Source organism: Chelonia mydas, chromosome 25, assembly GCF_015237465.2.
Source record: "Chelonia mydas isolate rCheMyd1 chromosome 25, rCheMyd1.pri.v2, whole genome shotgun sequence".
NCBI classification, from domain to species: Eukaryota; Metazoa; Chordata; order Testudines; family Cheloniidae; genus Chelonia; species Chelonia mydas.
The window spans coordinates 4,070,877-4,091,466 of record NC_057858.1 but is presented as its reverse complement, the minus strand read 5'-3'; the positions used below and the strand labels follow the sequence as shown (position 1 = coordinate 4,091,466).

The 20,590-nt window shown below is 54.4% G+C and overlaps 1 protein-coding gene across 6 annotated transcripts in view; it reads left to right on the top strand.

Annotated features, from left to right (window-relative positions):
* Window positions 1-950: 950 nt before the first annotated feature.
* The window catches only part of LOC102942335 (unconventional myosin-Vb), a 67,509-nt gene continuing 47,869 nt past the window's right edge, over window positions 951-20,590 (top strand). For all 6 annotated transcript variants that reach the window (XM_043536140.1, XM_043536138.1, XM_037885955.2 and 3 more), the window contains exons 1-4: window positions 951-1,054; window positions 15,166-15,276; window positions 17,504-17,675; window positions 18,200-18,344. In XM_043536140.1, coding sequence (XP_043392075.1) covers window positions 1,028-1,054; window positions 15,166-15,276; window positions 17,504-17,675; window positions 18,200-18,344 — 455 coding nt within the window. In that variant the 5' untranslated portion in view covers window positions 951-1,027. The remainder of the gene's footprint in view (window positions 1,055-15,165; window positions 15,277-17,503; window positions 17,676-18,199; window positions 18,345-20,590) is intronic.

Here is a 20,590-nt window from a genome sequence, read left to right as displayed (position 1 = left end):
CTCTGTGGGTGAAACTCACTCAACACAACGCCTCAAAAGTCAGGTGGACCTGGGGCCATGTTGTTGTTATTATGGCAGTGCCCAGAGCAGGTCCCCCATTGTGCTCGGCGCTGTATGCAGAAAGGCAGGAGCAGAAGACTGGCCTGGTGGTTGGGGCAGGTCGCAGGACTGCAGCGACCTAGGTGCAAGCCTGTTCTCGGCCACAGAGTCCTCGTGTGCCTTTGGGGAAATCACTTAGCTGCTCTGTGCCTCAGTTTCCCCTCTGTGCCCTGGAGATAACAGCCCTGCCCTGCCTCCCAGAGCATGGTGAAGCTAACTACAGTATGGGCTGTGAAAAGCTCAGATCAGCTTGGCTGGCCTTGTGCGTCCTTCTCCCGGCGAGTGCCACTTTCACTGACCCACAGAATGTGGGTCTGGTCTGTGTCCCCCTCGCTGCCTCTCCGGAGCAGCTTTTCCGCTAACCCTGCAGGCGTCCCGCTGTTCTCACCCAGGGCAGGGGCAGGCTGCCCTGCGGCTAATAAATCCCCAACCTGCCCCCGTGGCCGGGGAGCCCCACGCCCTGTTTGTTTCATCCACCCAGTGCACCCGAGCCCGGGACTGTGCTCTCTGGGGCAGGGGCTCTCCCCTTTGCTACTGGGCAGCGCCCAGCACAGGGGGGCCGGTGGCCCCAGGGATGCAAATCGCTAGAATAAGATCCAAAGGCCAAGCGGAGCCTCTCCACCTGCATCTGGCACCGGGCAGCCGGATCTGGGGAGAGACTTGGGGATGTGCTCGGGCGCCTTGGCCCTGCAGGGCCCCCCCGGCCGCGATGCCCCCCCGCAGGGCCCATCCCCGCGGTTGCTGGGCGCACGGAGCAGGCCCCGGGGGCGGGTTAATTGGCGATTGATGCCAGGTGCACGCGGCCCCGTGCAAGGCGCGGCGCGCGCCCCACCCTCCCCATAAGCGCCCTGGGCAGCCCGGCTGGGGGGTCTTTGCACCTGCGGCGTCTCCCGGGGCCCGGCCCAGGCTGCTCGGGGCCCCTCTCGCTATGGCTGCAGGGGAGCTGTACGCGCAGGTAGGTGCCGGCCAGCGGGGGGCTGCCCCCGGCCCGCCTCCCCACGTGCTGAGCCCGGGGCGCCCCGGTCCTGGGCGGGCCCCCCCGAGGCGGGCTTCTCCAGAGCGCGGGGAGGGCTCCGCGAGCCCCCGGGGCAGCTGCAGAGCCCCCGGTCAAGCTGTGACTTGCGCCCGTGGTGCCGCAATTCCGAGCGGGGTGTGCTGGGGGCTGCGCCAGCGCAGTGGCGCGGCTATTTTCAACGGAGGGGGACCGCTGGTGCCAGCCGCAGCCCGGCCTGTCTGCACGGGGCGCAGCGCCAGCGAGGGGGGGATCCGCCGGCCGGGCGAGTCCTTAAACAGCCCCGGGCTCCAGGCGGTTCCCGCCTCGGGGCTGAGCCCGCTTGGCCCAATATTCCCGGCAGGCCGAGGGCTGGGTGCCTCAGGAGGACTCTGGGAGAGTCACGCAGCTGCAGCTCCCCGCAGGGGCTTCACACGGGCCTCCTGCAGCGCTCGCCACCTTCCTGGGCCCCTCTGGGGCTGGGGGCGCGGCTGCTGCTTTCATGCTCCTAGAGATATAGGGCTGGAAGAGGTCCCCTCGTCCAGCCCCCTGCGCCGAGGCCGGACCATGTGAACCGAGGCCGGCCCTGACAGGGGGGTTTGTCCAGCCTGGTCTCAAAAACCTCCACTGACGAGGACCCCACAACCTCCCTGGGGAGCCGGGTCCAGAGCTGACCTAGCCGTAGACTTTCCCGAATGTTTAACCGAAACATTGTGGCTGGTTAAGCCAATTACTTCTTGTCCCAGTTTCAGTGGCCAGGGAGGACAATTGCTCACCATCTTTTTATAACCGCCCTTAAGTTTTTGAAGACTGTTACCAGGGTCCCCGTCCAGTTGTCTTTTCTCAAGACTAAATGTGCCTTTGAGGCAGTGGCTTTGGAGTCCCTTTTAATAGTGGGGGTGCTGAGAGCCAGCCCCCTTAGCCCTGTCCATGTCCCCCCACAGCTGGGGCTGGGAGCAGTGCCATGTCTCTGGGAAGGGGGGACCCAGATGGCGTAAGGGGGCAAAGGCTGGGGGTGGGCACTGGGCCAGGAGTGGAGCCCTGGGCCCTGAGCATGGAGCAGGGCCCCAGGCATGGGGCCAGGGAGCGGGGCAAGGTCTCCAAGAGCAGAGCCCCGGGCATGGGACCGAGAGTGGGCCCTGGGCGCAAGGCCAGTGGCTGGGAAGTGCGGCCGGCAGCCAGGACACCGGGGCAGGGCTGGCGGCTGGGGAGTGGAGGCCTGGGGCCAGTGGCCCTGTGTAACCTCCGCACACACACGCACACTGCTTGTTTCCACGCCTATGATCTGAGATCAGGTTTTCTGAACTTTTTATCATTTTTGTTGCTCTCCTCTGGGCTCTTTCCACAACTGCCAGACTCTAAGCAGGCTAAAATCTCCTGAATTGGCTTCAGTAGCCTCCAGGAGATAGAGCCTGATTCTGGGAGACTCCTGGCGAAAGCAGGAGGGCTGTCAACCCTAAGTGGGGGTGCTGAGAGCCATTGACCCAAACTGTAAACCCTGTATATGATCGAAACCACTTCAAGCGAGGGGGTGCAGCAGTGGCCCTAGTTCCCTCACCTATGGAGGGCATACGGTGTCTTTTGTCTTTCTCTGGCTATTAATGTATTTAAGGAACCTCTTATTCCCCCTTATGCCCCTTGCTAGGTGTACCTCATATCGTGCCTCAGTCTGTCTGACTTTTCACCATACGTACTTGAGCTATTCTTTCGTAGAATCATAGAATATCAGGGCTGGAAGGGACCTCAGGAGGTCATCTCGTCCAACCCCCTGCTCAAAGCAGAACTAATCTCCAATTTTTGCCCCAGATCCCTAAACGGCCCCCTCAAGGATTGAACTCACAACCCTAGGTTTAGCAGGCCAATGCTCAAACCACGGAGCTATCCCTGCCCACCCCATGCTCCTCCTTAGCAGTTTGGCTGCATTTCCCCTTTTTGTAGGATTGTTCTTTGGGTTTTTCCTCAGGAGCCATGTTGGCCTCTCATTGTTCTTCCTGCCTCTCCCTTGGATTAGCATGGTGGGCAGTTGTGCCTTTTCTCTCCTTGAGAAGCTGCTGGCTTTCCTGGACGCTTTTCTTTCCTACTCTCTGTACCTACTCTCTTCTTTCCTACTCTCTACTCCCTCCTGCTCCAAAGCAGCTGAAAGCTGCTCTGGTCTGGACAGTACCGGGGAGGCCGAAGCTGGGGCGTGGCACCTTCCTGCTGCTATCCCTTTGGCTTGCTGGATGGCGTGTCAGGACCAAGGGCTGATCCCTGCGTCACTGGGTGGCTGTTAGGCATCTCGCATTGGTCTGTTACAGGAGACCGTGAGACTTGACACTTGCTTACCGATCTCCACTGTAAAAGGTCTACGCTTTAAACGTCTCCTGGCTTAACTATGTTGGTCAGTGGGGTGGGGGCAGCCCCCCCTCCCCCAGGACATTGCTACGCTGATGCAACCCTAGTGTAAATACCGCTATGCTGCCTGAAGAGGGGTAACAGTATTTGGGGTGCTGGTGATCCTACCCCAGTGGAAAAACTCTTTGTTGGCGTATGCTGTGTCTACACTTGGGATTACCCCGGCATGGGCTCTGTAGTGTAGACAGAGCCTCCCGAGCCCCCATGTACTCTCTCCACAGCATTACTAGGGGTGGGCATAGGTGGCAAGGAGCGGGCAGTTACGATGATCTGCCCCAGCCCACCCACTAAAACATCCCAACGACGGCCTAAATTGGGGCCCTGTCCCTGTCTCTCTGCTGTCCAAAGTTGTCCGCACTGGGAGGCGAACAGCAGCATCCGGCTTGCACTAACTGGCAGGTGAAAAGCTGGGATGGCAATGAACGTTCCCACCCATTTCATCCCAATAGCCTAGAACTGAAGAGCCAAGTGACCTGGTCCTAGCTCCTAACATCCAAGTCTCCTGCAGAGGGAGGGCTGTGGGCAAGGTGCTGAGCCTGCTGGCATCAAAGGCATGACCTTCAGCACTGGCCCATCTGATCTGAAGTCCCACAGGCACAAATTAGAAGTCTGGCCCTGTTGCTAAAAGCATTCCACGCATGAGCCCTCTCCTCGGTGTGGGCTGCCCTGTGTTCCTCCCCGGCCAGCGAGCAAGGAGACCGGCCCTGCTCTGTGCTGGCTTTCCTGTAAACGTTGCAAGATATTGCATTACAGTCTCCTAAATGCAGTGCGCTCTCGACCAGCTTCTGCCCCGTGGGAGGCTGGAGTCTATCTCGTTCAGACCCCGAACTCGGGAAGTTCCTCTTCTAGAAGCGTTCGGCACTCAAAATATTTCTCTCCCACTTCAGCATCCTTCCCCCTGTGCTTGGGCAAGCACCTGGGTTTGCTGCAGGCTTGTGCTGAGTGCTGGGATATCGACTCTTGCAAAAAAGCTAGCTCCTCGTTTAACATTTGTTGAACGCTTGGCAATCGACTGAGCCCTCGTCTCTGCGGAAACTAGCAAACCGCAAACGACCATGTGGCTGGAGTGTCCGTTTCACCCCCTCCCCCATCTTTTAAACTTGCTGGAGACGCTCAAGTATCCAGAGACGGTTATTGCTCATCACCAAGGAGCGGATGCTATTGAAACTATTCTGACCTCCATCACCTTTACAGGCACGAAGGAATTCTCTGCCTCGGAGTGGGTCCCCATTTGTGCTCTGTGCGGGAGCTGGCTGGCCAGATGTCCCGTCCAGCTGCTATATTGCATTGCAACGGCTAAAATCCCTCAGGCACGCCCCTCCTAGTACTCTGCCATGGGGATTTTAAGGGATGGTTAGTGGGAAAGGAGGTGGGTTAATGGGGTCAGGAGTGGGAATCTACAAGGCGCGCTCACAAAATGTGAACCATGCTATGGAACCTACTGGTGCAAGGGATCACTGGGGTGAGAGGTGCCTTGTGAGCCAGATGCCAAACAATCATTCACCCTCCCACTAAGCCCATGACTTCCTCTTGTCCAGACTTGTGGGGGGAGTTAATGACCAAGCTGATGTGGCCTGGGGTGGCAGAGGTGGCTAGAAAGCAAGGATGTCCTGGTGGTTGGGGCACTGCCCTGGGACTTGAGAGAAGCACGTTCCATTCCCAGCTCTGCCACCGACTCCCTGTGTGACCTTAGTCAAGTCACTTTGTGTCTCAGCACCCTATCTATGCAGTGAGGATAACAGGGCTGCCCCGCCTCCCAGGGGTGCTGAGGATAAATACGCTAGAGTGAGGTGTTCTGATACTACAGTAATATGATGGAGGTAGCTAAGTACCTAAGATAGCTGGGTGTAGAGCAGAGTCTGGACAGGAGCCCAAGGACTTCCTCCCCCTAAATTTAACACCCCCCCGAACACGTGGCAAACTCCAGGCCTTGGTGGAGCATGTGAGTGTCTGGGGACAGTGGGTCTGTTTCCAGCTGAGATACAGCTGTTCCTTGCAGTCTGCTGGCCAAAGCAGAATGACCAGTGCCACAAATAAGCTGCTGCCTCTGATAACTCAGTGCAGTGTAATTCTGGTGACTCGGGATGCTTTGAGTCTCTAGGAAGGCCTGTAAGGTCCTCTCTGGCACGGTACAGCCTGGTTAAGTTACAGCCTGGGCTTTTCGACGAGCCTTTGCATTATAATTAGGGCTTCCAGTTGTTGGTCTGAGGCCATCTGTGGTTAGAGCCGGGGGCGTTGTCTGAGGCAAAATCCTGCTCTAAGAAAATCCTGTGTCCATCCCGGACACTGCTAAACCTGCACATCTGAAGAGTCCAACTTATTTTCCCCCATTACTGTGGCCTGTTCGCATGTCACAGAAATTGGACAGTAAACCGAACCTTCGGTCTCCTGATTCTCATGCATTCGCTCACTGCTGCAATGTGACCTGCTGCAGTTCTGTAAAAAGTGTCCTTAAAGTCTGGCTGCTCTGAGTGGCTTAGACCGAGGGCTTTAGTGTTTCTGGGCTCAGCTGTAGCCTGCCATGAGGGGGAAAAAAGCTCCAGTGTGAAGATCTGTGTAACCCAGCCTGGCATTCCTTCAGGTCCTCTGATGCTCTGAGCTTGAGTTGAGCCACACAGGAGCCCCTCTCTTTCAACCATGTCTTCTGGTAAGTCTAGCTGTTACTGATTCTGCTTCCTCTTGAGTCAGAGTTTGGGTGCCTTCCTTTCCCAGTTTCAGCCACCTCATCAAATTGTGAGGCTTAAATAAAAGCAAAACTGTTGGCACAATTTAGAAGAGAATTGTGCGAAAGGGAACAGTATCTATGGCTAAGCACATCTGGCTGGGTAATAGGACCGAAGCATGGGTAGGTGGCTTCAAATCTTGTGTTAAACGAGATGGAAATGCTACCTAGATGCCTGATGCTATTGTCTTTGTCCCATCTTAAATGCTCACAGCCTTTCATCTTGGAATTCCACCGTGTTTCCCAGAGCTTCCTCGGACCTCCCAAGCAGCCGCGAACCCTCTATCACCCCCATGGGAAGTGAGAATGAGTGCTCACATGATGGATGTACCATTGTTTGCGTGACACCTGTGTTCTTTGAGGCAGCCTATTCTTACTCAACCAGAACTCTCACCACAGAAAGGCCTGGCAATCGGTGCGTGTTGGCCCGTGCACAGCCATGGCTAATGTTTCATAGAACGTGACTTACTATCAGAAAAATTCAAGGGATGGGGAGTGAAGTCGTCAGCTGATAGAACGTGATATGTGATGATATCTTGCAAAATTGTTGGGGGAGGTGGCAGGGGAGCATATAAACCCAAGAAAAGTCTGCGGGGTGGACATCTGTCCCCTTTGCCCCCTATTGAATGACACTCCTGCTTACTATGTCCCATCCCAGCAATTACAAAATACTGATGCCTATTTGAGGTTTTTCTTCCTTCCACCAAATAAATAAATATATGCCCAGCAGTGGATTCATACACGTTAGTTCCTTTCTGAAAACTTAATTACCGTGCAAGTGCAATTAGACCCTGTGTCCAGGCCGGCGTGGATTGATTTTTCCAGGCTGGAAACATTGATTTAAATGATAGATTTAATCTTGTTTTGCATTTGTTCTTTTCAGTTCCTTTCCTAAAGAAAGATTAATCCTCATTGGTTGGTAACCATTAGAATATGTTGATTTGGAGGTAAATACTAACCAGGAGCAAATGCTATCACTATACACATTTATTCAGATTCTTCACACTTATATTTTTGTTAGAAAATGGTGAATGATGCATTTCTTATTTACTGGAGGACTGTTAGTTTGTTGCTTGTGATTTGTGTCCAGTTGTATTTGGATGGAAATTCAATTAAATGCACACACAGCATTTTCAAATTTTGTTAGTGAAATAAAAATAGGGCTGGATACATAAAGGGGGAAAGTTTATCAAAGTATATAGTTTGCATTTTTAAAAATTTATTTTGATTTAATTCCTCAGTTACTGAATTGAACTGATTTCTGGTCACCATTGTCCTTCAAGGATTTAGAAGTAGTAGATTTCACCCTCTCATCTAGTTTTTACTCTTAGAGTGGAAGACAAGCTTTCCTGTTCTTTCTCCCCCTCCCAACTCCCAGTTGGTTTCTTAGCTTGGTGTGAACTAGTCATTGAACTGAACTAACTGAATGAACTGAAGTGAGGAAAACCCTTTCTCTGCACCTGCAGAAGAGACTATTGCTGTCAAAAGCTGGTTCAGCTAACTCTGGTACCAGGTGCTTAGCGAATGACTTCCATAAGTTCACTTTGACAACTTGGCAGCTGACATGTACTGTTCAAATAACTCCCTTTGTAATTGATTATAGTGAGCTTAGACCTTAGCGTAGGTTCTCATAACTTCACATTTAATTTTAAATAGGGTTTTTTTTTAAGTTTGGACTAGGGCGGGTAACTGCTACATGAAACGGGCAAAACCTGGAGCTCTGACTTGGTATAGCAATTGTACCCAGCTTGAGCTGCTATAATCTACAACGAGTCAGTCTCTTGAGCAATGATGGTTTAAAATTGGCATATTCACTCCTGCATCTCAGAGCATGTCCTCATCTTAGCACTGTCTAAAGCACAGCCCCCCCCCCCCCCCGACTGCTCTTTGCTGTATTGGGGCAGGGGGATCGGTGGTGCAGTGCTGAGGCAAAGTAGGGAAATGCTGCACGCTAGATCAAGGGACTGCTTGTGATGTTCAGTTTTGTTGAACGTGCGTAACTCTGCCAGACCCCGGTTGTCAGGGGGCGGGATTGAACCTTGAAGCTTCGTGCATGAGCCTGTACTGCATGAGCTGAAAACCACAGGCTCTTGGCTAAGGCTGTAGCAGACTCTATCTCTAGATCGAGGTGCTGTGAGAGGGGGACAGAGTACCACACCGAGCAGGCATGGGTTACACACGCGCAACTCCACTTGAAGGCTTGAACTCCTCATCTCAGACCTGCCCCAGGACCCCAACGCTTATGGGCTTATCTAGACTGCAAGCTGGGGTGTGAAGCTACAGCTCTCCAGTGGGCCATGCACTAAATGGCCCCGTGGACCTTGCTGCTGTGTGCTAAAAATCCCCCAGTGCGCTTTGACCTGCTCTTGTTTGAAATGGGATTAAAAGGCTTTGGCCAAAATGGTTCTGCTGTTTCCAGGAACAAGCTTAGGGAAAACTACTCCTTGCCCCTGTCTTTGTTTTTGTGTTTTAATTTATGTACTGACACAGTCTCCTTGCAAAGTTCTGGTACAGCTGCTTTGCAGCATGGGCTTGAAATTTGGCATGAGTTGGGGGGGACATCCTGGTGTCAGAGGCACCTTTTGCTGCCTCCATGAAGTGCTCAGATTGGCAGAACTATAAACCTCTGAGAACTTAGCTTGTTCGTGCTCGCTCTTGTTCGAGATTGGCAGCTCTGATTGTCTGCCCTGATCACGGTCCAGTTTGGGGCTGAGCAGGACTCTCCCTGCAGTTGCTCCTCCTGGCACCAGAGGTACACCTACACTGCAATTGAACCCACGGCTGCCCTGTGCCAGCTCACTTGGCCCTCCAGGCCAGGCTGGTGCCTGAGCTCAGACCCTGTGCAGTGGGAGGGTCCCAGAGCTTTGGCTGTAGCCCAAGCTCAGAAGTCTACACTGCATGAAACAGCCCCGCAGCGCAAGGCCTGCAAGCCTGAGTCAGCTGGCATGGGCCAGCTACGTTTTTAACTGCAGTGTAGACAAACCCTGGGGCTCCGGTCACTAGAACCAAGAGCTGGGGAAAATCTCTTCTGTGCTCTGTGCCCCCTGCAAACAGCCTGGTTGAAATGCAGAGCAGGGAAGTGGGCTGCAGGACCCAGTGGCAGGGGGTCAGAAGGGCAGGGTGGGGTTGGGAACAGGAGCCAGGGATGGGACAAGCTGAGGGCAGGGGTTGAACTGCCAGAGCACATCCCCCCCCCCCAATACGACCAGGAATTAATCCAGAAGCTTTTTCAAACAGCTGTGAAAGCCAGTGGTAAACTGTTGCCATCTCTCGCTAGTGGCTGGTCCATATAGAAGATACTCCATTAGCTCTAGTTGGGTCTGAGTTAGGTTGCATAGGTAGCCAAAACTCTGGTACTTCCCAACTTTGAAATGGTTACCTTTGCAACCTAAATATTTTCAGCATAGGGGTTTTGGATCTAATGCCATACACCTCTGTGTGGTTAGAACAGCTGTTTTTTTTTTTTTTTTTTTTTAAAAAGTCTTCTTGATTTAACTATTCACTGCTTGTTTTGTTAACGTTTTGTTAACACAGGTGTCTTACACGCTGCAGAAACACTTGCTCTGAGCCAAGTTATATATTTTGCTGATTTTGCAAATCTGTGAAACTTGCAGCCCCTATTTCTAGCAACAGGCAGGCAGGAGCCAGCTGGGAGCATGATATATTACTGGCCTTGCAAATCTAAAATAGACTGTGTAACTTATGGAATTGTGGGGCTTCTGCGTGGGGCTAAAACTCCTCCCAGAGCCTGTCCCTGAAAGCTGGGCCGTATGTATTGGGAAAGAAGCTTTCCTTAGGCTGCAAAAGACCTCTGGCTTCTCTTATGAGGTGTTAATCTGTGCGGGTAGATGTCAGTTTTGTAGAATTTCTGGGTGGCAAGTAACATAGCCACACTCATTTCTAATATCCAAGGAGAAACTTACTTAGTAGGAATTTTTGTTCAGAATAAAGAAGTGGGCTCTAGTGACTAGAGCAGGGGCTGATTGGAATTTCTGCTCTGCCACTGACTTCTCTGGCCCTGATTTGCCATTAGCCTGCACTGTGTGTATCCCGTTCATCACTGCCCTGTACTCCGTATGCCCAGATACGTCAGGCCCTCAGCCTGCAGTTCCCCTTCTGTAAAATGGCATGCTGGGACACCTTCCACGGAAAGCTCTCAGCTATAGAAACGCAGATGTATTTGCTCTTCAAATGGGGCACTGCATCAGGTCTTGGTGTGACGGGGTGGGTCACAGAGACCCCCTGGGGACTGCCACCTGATGTGCTGGGACTGCCTCTGAGCCCATTTTCCCTGGCAGCGTGGCGCTTCATGCCCTGCCTTGTGTCCGTGAAGTAGCTGCTGTATGGAGGAGCCAGGAGGCACCGTTGTCTGACCTCCTGCATAACACAAGCCACAGAACTTCCTGGACTAATTCCTCTGAACCACGAGCAGATCTCTTTAGAGCAGTCAGGATTTTTGGAACTTCCGGTGATTGGGGGAACCCTCCCAACCCTTGATAAATGATTCAAGGGTTAATTATCCTCACTGTTCAAAACTTGTGCCTTATTTCCCGTCTGTCCAGCTTCAGCATCCAGCTGCTGGATAGTGGTGGTCGTTTCTCTGCGAGATGGAAGAGCCCACTATCCAGTCTCTCCACGTGGGTACTTGCAGACTGATCGAGTCACCCCTGAACCTTCTCTTTGTTAAGCTAAGTAGATAGACTCAAGGCACTCATTCACTCCAAGGCAGGTTTTCTAACCCTTTAATCATTCTCGTGAACCCTCTCCAAATTATCAACATCCTTCTTGAATTGTGGGTACCAGGACCGGACACAGGATTCCAGCAGCTGTTGCACCAGAGCCAAATACCCCTCCACTTGAGATTCCCCTGTTTATGCATCCAAAGATCCCGCTAGCCCTTTTGGCCACAGTATTGCACTGGGACCTGGTGTTCAGCTGATGATCTGCCATGACAGGACTGGACATGAGTTGGTTTTCAAAAATGGCCACAGTTGGTGCCAACAACTCTTGGAAAGGATTTTAAGAGAATCTCTAAATAGAAGGGATTAGGAGATCTCATTTGGAGGGTGCAGGCTCTCACCTGCTTAATGCTGGAGTTTATTCCAGAGGAAGGTGCAGCTTCTGGTGCTGGCCACAATCCGAGACTGGATACTAGACAGACTGGACCAGATCATTTGACTGTTCCCAGGTTTCTAGCCTAAAAAAGTCCATGACAGATTCTTCTTTCATGGAAACTTCTAACTGCTTTCTTTGAGCTTGTGGGCTTCATACCACAGGAATCATGCCATTCTGTTCCAGAAGGGCTCTTCCCCCCACCACCCCTGTACGGGGAGAAGTCGGCAAACCAGTAAAGTGCCTGAAACCACTAATACTTATTGCTAAAAGCAGCCAAGTCAGCAGGCCATAAAGTGGCCATGTAGCAAACTCAGCTTGACCAAGGCAGGAGGGGAGGGGGTTTTGAGTGCCACAGAAAGGGCAGCTTGACCCCGTGTCCTTCCTGATAAGAATTGTGTTGAGGTTGCTGATACATGCATTTTAGAAGAGCAGGATGTGCCCCAGGAATGTCTATTGGGGTCTCAAGGCTGCAGACTCTGGGGAAAAACCCACACCTGGTTAATCAATAATTAGGAACCTCTTGCTTAAGCAGTTTCACTGGTCGCTTGACAAGTTTTTTCTTTAAGGGGCATGTCATTCTATTACTAATGTATGAATAAGGGGGAAAGTGTGAGGTAGTGGGACGCTTCGGGACTGGACTCTCCCTCTGGGTGCCTCTTGTGTTCCCCACTGGCAGATGGGCTGCTGCTGTGCCACTCGAGAGCCACACTCCGCTTCAGGAATTATCGAGGATTGAGGGTGTTTTACTAACCTGCTGCAGCCGTGTGTAAGTGCTTGAGACTAAGTAAGGTTTTAGCTTTAAGTGAAAGCACTCGTGTGTTGTCCTGTTTGTGCCAGCCATCGATTGGTCAGGCAGCCGTGTCTCCCCTGACTTATTTCCTGATACCACCTCGCACAGAGCAAAGGTTACCAAGAGCTTTGGGTTGAAACAACCCAGGGTAACAACCCCCGCCCCCCATCCAACCTGCTGATCTTTCTGTATTAGAAAATGGCAAGAACTAAACAGTCTTTCCTGGGCCTCGCTGAAAGCCTGCATGCAATTCCCTTACAAGGAGTAAGAGCTTACGGCTGAAGGGTGAATGAAAGATGATGCTATGAGAAATTAGAGTAATAAATTGATAACATAAAGATGAATCTCTTATAATGACCTGCTTGATACTAGTTGGGCTCTTCTATGTATCAGGGGCTCCCCTGGGGCAATACCAGCTGAAACGAAACTTGTGCGCTATTTTAACGGTGCTTTTCTGAGGTTCAGATGGGAATTTTTGTTTAGAACATGTCACCCAAGTTTGAGCGGACACCCCCCCCCCCCCCCCCCAAAGCAAATGCTGGCACAGGTGTGCTCAGGACCTAAGGCAGGGCTGGTATTCTAGCAGGTGTCTCCTTTCCTTGTGGTCCTCCAACCCTAGCATCTCTTGCTAACTGAACCTGGAGCGTTGCTCTGACAAGCTGTGTGCCAAATCTAGGACTTGCATTGTTTGCCGTTTAACGCTGCCTTAGTGGAACACTGCCTGAAAAACCTGGGGGAAAGAGAATCAGGCGCGTGTGCTGTAAAGAAGTCGTCCTCAGCAGGCAATCCCAATAAACTGGAAAAGCTGCCCAGCACCAAGGAGGCCAAATGCCAGGGGGACCCTTGCACGCAGGGGAACTAAGCTGCCTAACCCAGAAACAAAGTGTGGCTGGTTCTTGTTGCTTTATTGCAAGCCTTGCAATATTTGACCCTCCTTAAAGCCCCAGTTCCTGGAATCCTGGAAACAGGAGGAATCTTCCGCCTTTCTTTTTAAAGTGAGTTTCTAGCCCTTATGGTTGCAGAGAAGATTGAAAATGTGACCAAAAGGCAAATAAAAAGCCCATATCTATTTAGTGCCTGTGGGGGGGCGGAGGGTGAGAAAACCTGGATTTGTGCTGGCAATGGCCCAACTTGATGATCACTTTAGATAAGCTATTACCAGCAGGAGAGTGGGGTGGGAGGAGGTATGTTTCATGGTCTCTGTGTATATAATGTCTTCTGCAATTTCCACAGTATGCATCCGATGAAGTGAGCTGTAGCTCACAAAAGCTCATGCTCAGATAAATTGGTTAGTCTCTAAGGTGCCACAAGTCCTCCTTTTCTTTTTGCATATCTATTTAAGAACTCACAATCTGGGGGGCCTGACGCATGCCTCTGAATGCAGTGTTGTAGCCGTGTTGGTCCCAGGTATTCGAGAGACAAGGTGTGGGAGGGAATATCTTTTATTGGACCCACTTCTGTTGGTGTGAGAAACAAGCTTGTGAGCATACACTGAACTCTTTGGGGCTGGGGCAGTGGAGGTCAGTGAAACTGCAAAACAAACACACTAGAACTCTTCTCCTCTCAAACCACCCAGTTGGGTGCGCACCAGTCCAAGGCAGCATTTGACAGCGGGGTGCCGCAGTCTAGCGGGGAGAGGCTAAGTCGCAGCTGCCTTGGCAGACCCTCTGCTGGGAAGGTGGCTGCTCAGATGTCGGCGCTTGAGAATTTCAGGGCCAAGTCGGGCTCCAGATCTGAGCTCTGATTTTAAGAGAACCCAGAGGCCTGTCTGTTCTGTGCCCTTGGCACAATCTCTGACTTTAGCCACTCCACAGCACTTCCCGTGGCCCTTCAGTCCCCCATGTCCATCTCCCCAGGTGACTCCCCTTGGCAGGGCAGAATCCAGGAGTCTGCATTGCAGTTGTACATTGGCCATTGCATGTGCTCAGGCCTCTGTACCGTGGGACACCGCTGCGGTTGGCCCAGGCTGCTTGGCCGTTCCTCCTTTGTGCTCTGCTCCAAAATGGCTTTGCCTCTTCTGGGTCTCAAAGGCATTTCTGTTCCTGCTCTGTGGGTTGGTCTGGGGTCAGCAGGCCCCCTGCCTGCACAGACTTAGTCCCAGTGACTCCCTGCAAGGAGTGGAGTAACAGTGCTTTGCTAGGCCCCTGCATCCGTCTGGACGTGCCCTGGTGCAGCCAATGCCCCCCTCCGCCCCCCCCCCCTTCGAATAGGGCTGGGTGTGGGGGAGAGGCCTGTCTGCAGTGACTGGCTTGGTTCCCTGCAGATGCTGGGAAGGGCTTTTGTATGCAAACTGGCAGCTGGGGAGAGGGTTTCTTCATGGGTTGCAGCCTGAGAGCTGATCCTTGCTGTTCCCCAGTGTTGTAAGAGATTTGCCCCGAGAGTCAGTCATGGAGCAGGTGGCTTCCCCCACCTGAGTGGATGGAGAAAGTGCAGCCCCTCGGCTCAAGCCAGATGGATCATCTGGTCACAGCCGGCAGGGCCGACCCTCCTGCAGCCTTGGCCAGCCAGGGCGTGGGAAGGGTGCAAAGCTGGGCTCTTATCCATGCGTTATTGGTAGCTGAACTGAGCTCTGAGGGGGCATTAACAGCATGGAACGAAGCTGTGAACCACCAAAGTTTCAGCTGCCAGAGCCCTAAGGACAAAGCCAATGGAAGAGGCTGAATGTCCTAGCCTAAGCCTGCCAGGTGAGCGCTTCTCCCACTGGCCAGTTCTCATCCTCTCTCCGCTGCAGGAACTCAGGTGACTGCTACCATCCCATCCCCTGCCCTGCCAAATCTCCCTGTGCCACCTTCCGACCCCAGAGATGGCCAGCGGAGAGCACAGCTGGGATCCCAAGTGACTTGTAGCTGGGTGAAGAGGTCGCCTCTCCATACCTTGGCACCCCTCCACTCACTCTCCCATGCCACCTCATTCAGCCTGGAGGGATGAGGGCGGTCTGCACCTGGCACAGCTGCCAGGGGAGGGGTTCAGCAGAAGAAGCCCTGTTCTTCCCTTGTGTCTGATGGCAGCTGCTTGTCTCGTTTCTGTGCTTCCGCCCCCCTGCTTTTCCTGTAGGGCACCCGGGTGTGGATCCCTGACTGCCTGGAAGTGTGGAAATCTGCAGAACTGACCAGGGGCTACGAGGAAGGAGACAGCTTCCTCCATCTCCGACTGGAAGATGGCTCGGTAAGGCAGGGAGCCTTCTGGCCTTGCAGGGCCTAGTAGGTGGCACCCCCAGCCTTCCCCTAACTCCAGTGCACGGGGCAGTGGGGGAGGACTGTGTTCTAAGTTACTGTAGCTCCCTGGGTTGGGAGCAGTCCAAGATCCATACCGCTGGCTAGTGCAATGCAGATGAGTGGGCACTGACCAGGCCTCAGTTTGGGTAAATAGAAACAACCGGGCTGCTGTGGTCGGGGGTGGAGCTCTGTCCCACGGAGGGTCAGTTGCCTGCCCAGTTGGTCTGGGCACTGGCTGGCCAAGTCCCTTTCCTTGGGTTGGGAATGGCTTCTGCAGAGCTTGGCAGCAGACGGCTCTCCTAGGGCTGCCTGGAGCTCCATGTCGTGCTGCGACTGGGGGGCTGGTGCTCGGGCAGCTTCCGACAGGATGGGGAGTGCCTGGTCTCCTCACAGAACCGGTGTCTGTCCTCCAACCCACCCCCAGCGAGCGCGTTCCCCTCTGCCAAGCGCGGGCGCTGCTCTGGCCCCCCGCCCCTTGCTGGCGATGCCTAACGTGCCAGTGTACTTCAGGGCATTGGTGCAGGGGAGTCGCAGGAAGGTCCCCGCCTGGCGTTGTTCTCGCTACATCAGTGTACACAAGTGTAGTGCGGGCGATGAGGGTGGCTTTGGAGAGCGAGTTCACCCCACTGCAGCAGCTCCTGTCCTGTGGGGCTGGGCCTGGCTCCGGGCATTGCAGCCTAGCGCCCGGGCTCGCACTACAGTGCCGCTCAGATCTGGCCTGTCCGCCCGTCCGTCCCCAGCTGCGGAGGGGTGGCCCGGCCAAACGTCCGTGGCATTGGGACCCCATGCGCCAGGTTGCAAAGCCCCCTCGCTTGCAGGGCCGCCTCAAACATGTTTGCTGCCATTTCCAGGCTGTCACCGACTTGATTCAAAGTCGCCACTTCTGTGACAGACTCGTAAGCCTGGCCGGACGGCCTGGCCGTGCCCAGGACAAGCCATGACTCTGCCTGGCTTCACCGCCACAGGGTCGCCGCCAGTGGCTTGGAGGCTGCTCAGAGGCTTCTGGCATCTGAGCTGTAGCAAGTGCCTCAAAGCATAACTTGGATGAAGCAGATGCTGATGGCTGGTGGCTGGGTCCCTACAAAATTCATGGTCAATTTCACGGTCATAGGATTTTAAAAATAGTAAATTTCATGATTGCAGCAAATTAAGTCTGAAATGTCAGGATGTTGTAATTGTAGGGGTCCTGACCCAAAAGAGGGTTTTTTGGCAGGGGGCTGCAGTATTGCTACCCTTGCATCTGCAGGGCTGCTGGCGGGGGCTCTGCCTTCAGAGCTGGGTGGCTGGAGAGCCGCGGCTGCCGGCCAGGAGCCCGGCTCTGAAGGCAGAGCCCCCGCCTGCAGACGCAAGGGTGGCCTGGTACAATATCGCCACCTTTCTGCCCGGCTGCTGGCCAGGCGCTGCCTTCAGGGCTGGGCACCCGGCAAACAGCTGCTGCTCTCCAGCCACCCAGCTCTGAAATCAGCACAGAAGTAAGGGTGGCAATACTGCGACCTCCCCCAAAATAACCTTGCGATCCCCCTGCAACTCCCTTTTGGGTCAGGACCCCCAATTTGAGAAACACTGGTCTTCTCCGTGACACATGTATAGTATTGGGTAAAAGCACACACAAGACCAGATTTCAGTCATGCATTTTTTTCATGGCCGTGAATTTGGTCGGGCCCTAGTCATGACTAACTTGGTCCTCCTCGCACCTAGTCCTCCTGCACGCTGGTACGCAGGGCAGCAGCCCAGCCTGCTCATCTGTCCAGCCTCCCCAACTGTCCTAGCAGACAGCCTTGGGAGCAGGCAAGTGCCCGCTTTGCTGCACTAACCCCTCACCTGGTGCACTGGAGGGAGAAGTTCTTCCCGGCAGGGTGAGCTGGCTCCTCTCCATCATGAGGAGCCTCAGCCCCTTCCGCAGGACGAAGGGTTGGCTTCCCACCCGCCCTGCGCAGTGCTGCCTGGTGTGGTGGCCATGGCTTAGAGGACACGTGGCAGGGGATTGGGGGGCACTGCCGGTCTGGGCTGGGGAGAGAGCTGCTGCTGCAAGGGGGTGACCCAGCCTGGCTCCATAGGAAGCCTCCAAGTGCCTTCCGGGCTGGGCCGCTAGAACGGTGACTAACCCGGTTCCGAGGCTGAGGGCGCCGGCTCCAGCAAGCTCAGCTGTTCTCCCTTGGCCTCCTTCCCCACGACAGGAATCTACCTACCCCCTCGACCCCCAGTGCCCCCAGCTGCCCTTCCTGCGCAACCCCGACTACCTGTCGGGAGAGAACGACCTGGTGGCCCTGAGCTACCTCCACGAGCCGGCTGTGCTGCACACGCTCAGGGCTCGCTTCCTGGAGACCAACACCATCTACACCTACTGCGGTGAGTGCCTGGTCACTGGGCTAGAGCAGGTTCTCCTGGGACTCTTCTGTGCGGGGGAGTCCTTGAGCTTGGTAACCCGCCGCGCTCCCTAGGGGGCAGGGTCCAGTGGCTGGAGGAGGGGAGACGGGAGTCAGACACCTGGGTTCCCTGCCTGGCTTTCCAGCTGACCTGAGACCAGACATGGTCACTGCTTTCTGGCCCTCTACAAATGAGCCTCCCCCTCTTCCTGGGATGAGCGGTCTCCTCTGTCTCCTAGCCCTGCCTGCTGTAAAATGGCAGCTGGAGGGGGATGGTATTGAGGCTCATACCAATACCCCAGTGATGGCCATGTTAGCAAGATGGCCATGCACATCAAATAACTGCCATGGCTCACTTCAGTGCTAGCTCAAATGCCCCTTCCCCGGTGTGCCCTCCCCCTGCCAAGCTTCATCTGAGGTGCTGGGGTGGGGGATCCCCCTCACAGCGTCTCCTGCCCCGCCCCTCTGCTCCTGGCTGGGTTTGAATGTCCTCCCTCCTGCCCCCAGGTATCATCCTCGTTGCCATCAACCCTTACAAGCAGCTGCCCATCTACGAGGAGCCAGTTATCTATGCCTACAGCGGCCAGAACATGGGTGACATGGACCCCCACATCTTCGCCGTGGCCGAGGACGCATACAAGCAGATGTCCAGGTGAGCAGAGCTGCGGCAGGCTGCACCCGGGATGCTGACGTACACATCCCGCACTGGCTTCTTGTCCTGCTGGAGTGATTGGTGCAGAAGAACCCCCTGATTCTCTGGAACCAGGTCCTTCCGAGCTGTATCGCCCCAGGGATGGGCTATTGTTGCTGATTAGCTACAAAGGGGACTTAAGTTATGTTGGGTGTTGGGATCTTGTGATGGGGTGCAGTAGGCCCCCTGCTGGGGGCCTCAAGGTCCTGCCATGCCCTGCCTCAGAGAAGGGCAGTGGAGAGGGTCCTCCAGGCTGCCTAGAGAGGCCATGTGGGATGTAGCCAATCCAGGCCCAGTAGGCTCGTATAAAAGGAGCTGCAGGTCAGTGTGAGTTGTCTGCTGGCAGGGACTGGGGGAGGCTGAGGTGCTCCTGGCTGGCTGCAGGGGCTGGGCACAGGAGTCTGCTAAACAGGGACAAGGGGAGCCTGAGAGTGGCTCCTGGCTGGCTGATGGGACTCCGCTAAGAGGGGCTGCAGGGAAGTGGCCCAGGGAAATGTTGAGCAGTGGTTAGTGAAGGGACGCAGCACAGGGCTTAAAGGGTCCCTGGTTTGGGGCCCAGAGCAGTGGGGAGACCAGGGGAAGTGGCTATGCCCCAAGGAAGGGAATTGGAACTGCCGCGCCCCAGGGAAGGGGTGGGGCTGACTCAGTGGGGAGCCGTGGTCGGTGAACTGAGCCCAAGAGGGGTGACTCAGCAGGAAGGCTGGAGTCACTGAGGTCTCAAGTAGGGACAAGGAGTCCTCAGGGAAGAAGCCCTTGGGGTGCTGCTCAGTTCCAGAGTAGGAGCCTTGCAATCTAGCTGGACCAAGCAGTACTGTGATGGGCCCTGCTGGACTGGTTAACGACTGAGCCCAGGGAGGGCTGCAGGACATTGGGGACACTTGGGACTGTGTACCCCAGAAGGGGTTTGTTTAATCCATCCAGAGGGCTGAGTTGCCAAAGACCCTCCTGACAAATGCAGCGGCCAACAGGGGGCACGGTGAGTGGATAAAAACTGCAGGTGCACACACACCCCACCAGGGGGCACTTGCGAGAGGTGGGTGCCACCCCATTACAGATCTCAAGTAACCTTAAAGGTCAGGAATCCTGGCTGGAGGTGCGGGGGGGGAGCCCAGGGAATCTCTGTTTCCTTGTTCAATTGCTCTGAGCAGCTCAGAATATGATGTGAAACTGGGTTCAGGGAGGAGTGTTGAGATGCTGGAAAGATGGCAGGAAGGAGGCAAAACTGAGTCCAAGGGCCTGGAACTTGGCAGGATGGCACCCCGGAACGATCCTGTGGGGGCTGGCCAGCATTGCCCAACCCTGGCCAATGGGAGGAGCTTGTGGTGGCCCGTTCGAACAGCACAGAGCATGGAAGCATGATGAAGAGATCTGGCCGGGTTCTCGGAGGCTGAAGGGCAGTTGAAGCCGAGCATCTGCCTTTCTGAAAATCCCAGCCTAAGTGCCTCCGAAAAGACCCAGCTGGGGTAAGACTGATGAGCAGCAGAGCAATTCCCTCGGGAGAAATCCCATAGACCTGAATAGAATGGAACCGGTGGGGGGGTCCCTAAAAATTTCTCTCTCTCCAGAATTTAATAGTGGGAGACCCATTCTGTTTGGGCCAGTCTGTAGCAGGGGCTGTGGCTCTGTTAAAGTCCTCTAGAATGGACCATATGTGTGGATGCAAAAGTCTAAAGAAATTGCTGTAAAATAAACTGGTTCCTTCGCCTTCCGTCTCTTCCCTTGAAGCATGTGGAGCTGATCAGTCTGGGGATGGGTACATGACACGTGGTTTGAGGACCCTGAAATGACTCGGCAGGCTCTGATGGCTTCCATGTGTGCTGATGTACGTGAAGCTCAGGCTGTGGGGGGGTTGAAGCTAGTTCATGCTACCCTGTTCTAGAGGGAGGCGCAGGAGTGACTGCTTTCAAGGTACATCTCCAGTGTAGGTGTCACTTCCTGCGGGGGAGATGTGCCCACGCTAGCTCTGACCAAGCCAGCCTACTAAATATAGTGGGTAGCCATGGCTGGGGTGGCTGCCCCATGTATGTTATGTGACAGGGTTGGGCCAGATGGCTACAGGAAAGTGCTAGAAGGCAGATATATTAGCCCCAGGTTAAGTAGGTCCCTTTCCCCTGGGTAAGGTAACAGGGAAGGTTCCAGAACAATCAGGAACTTTGTGGAAACAATTAAGGCAAACAGGCTGATTAGAACACCTGCAGCCAATCAAG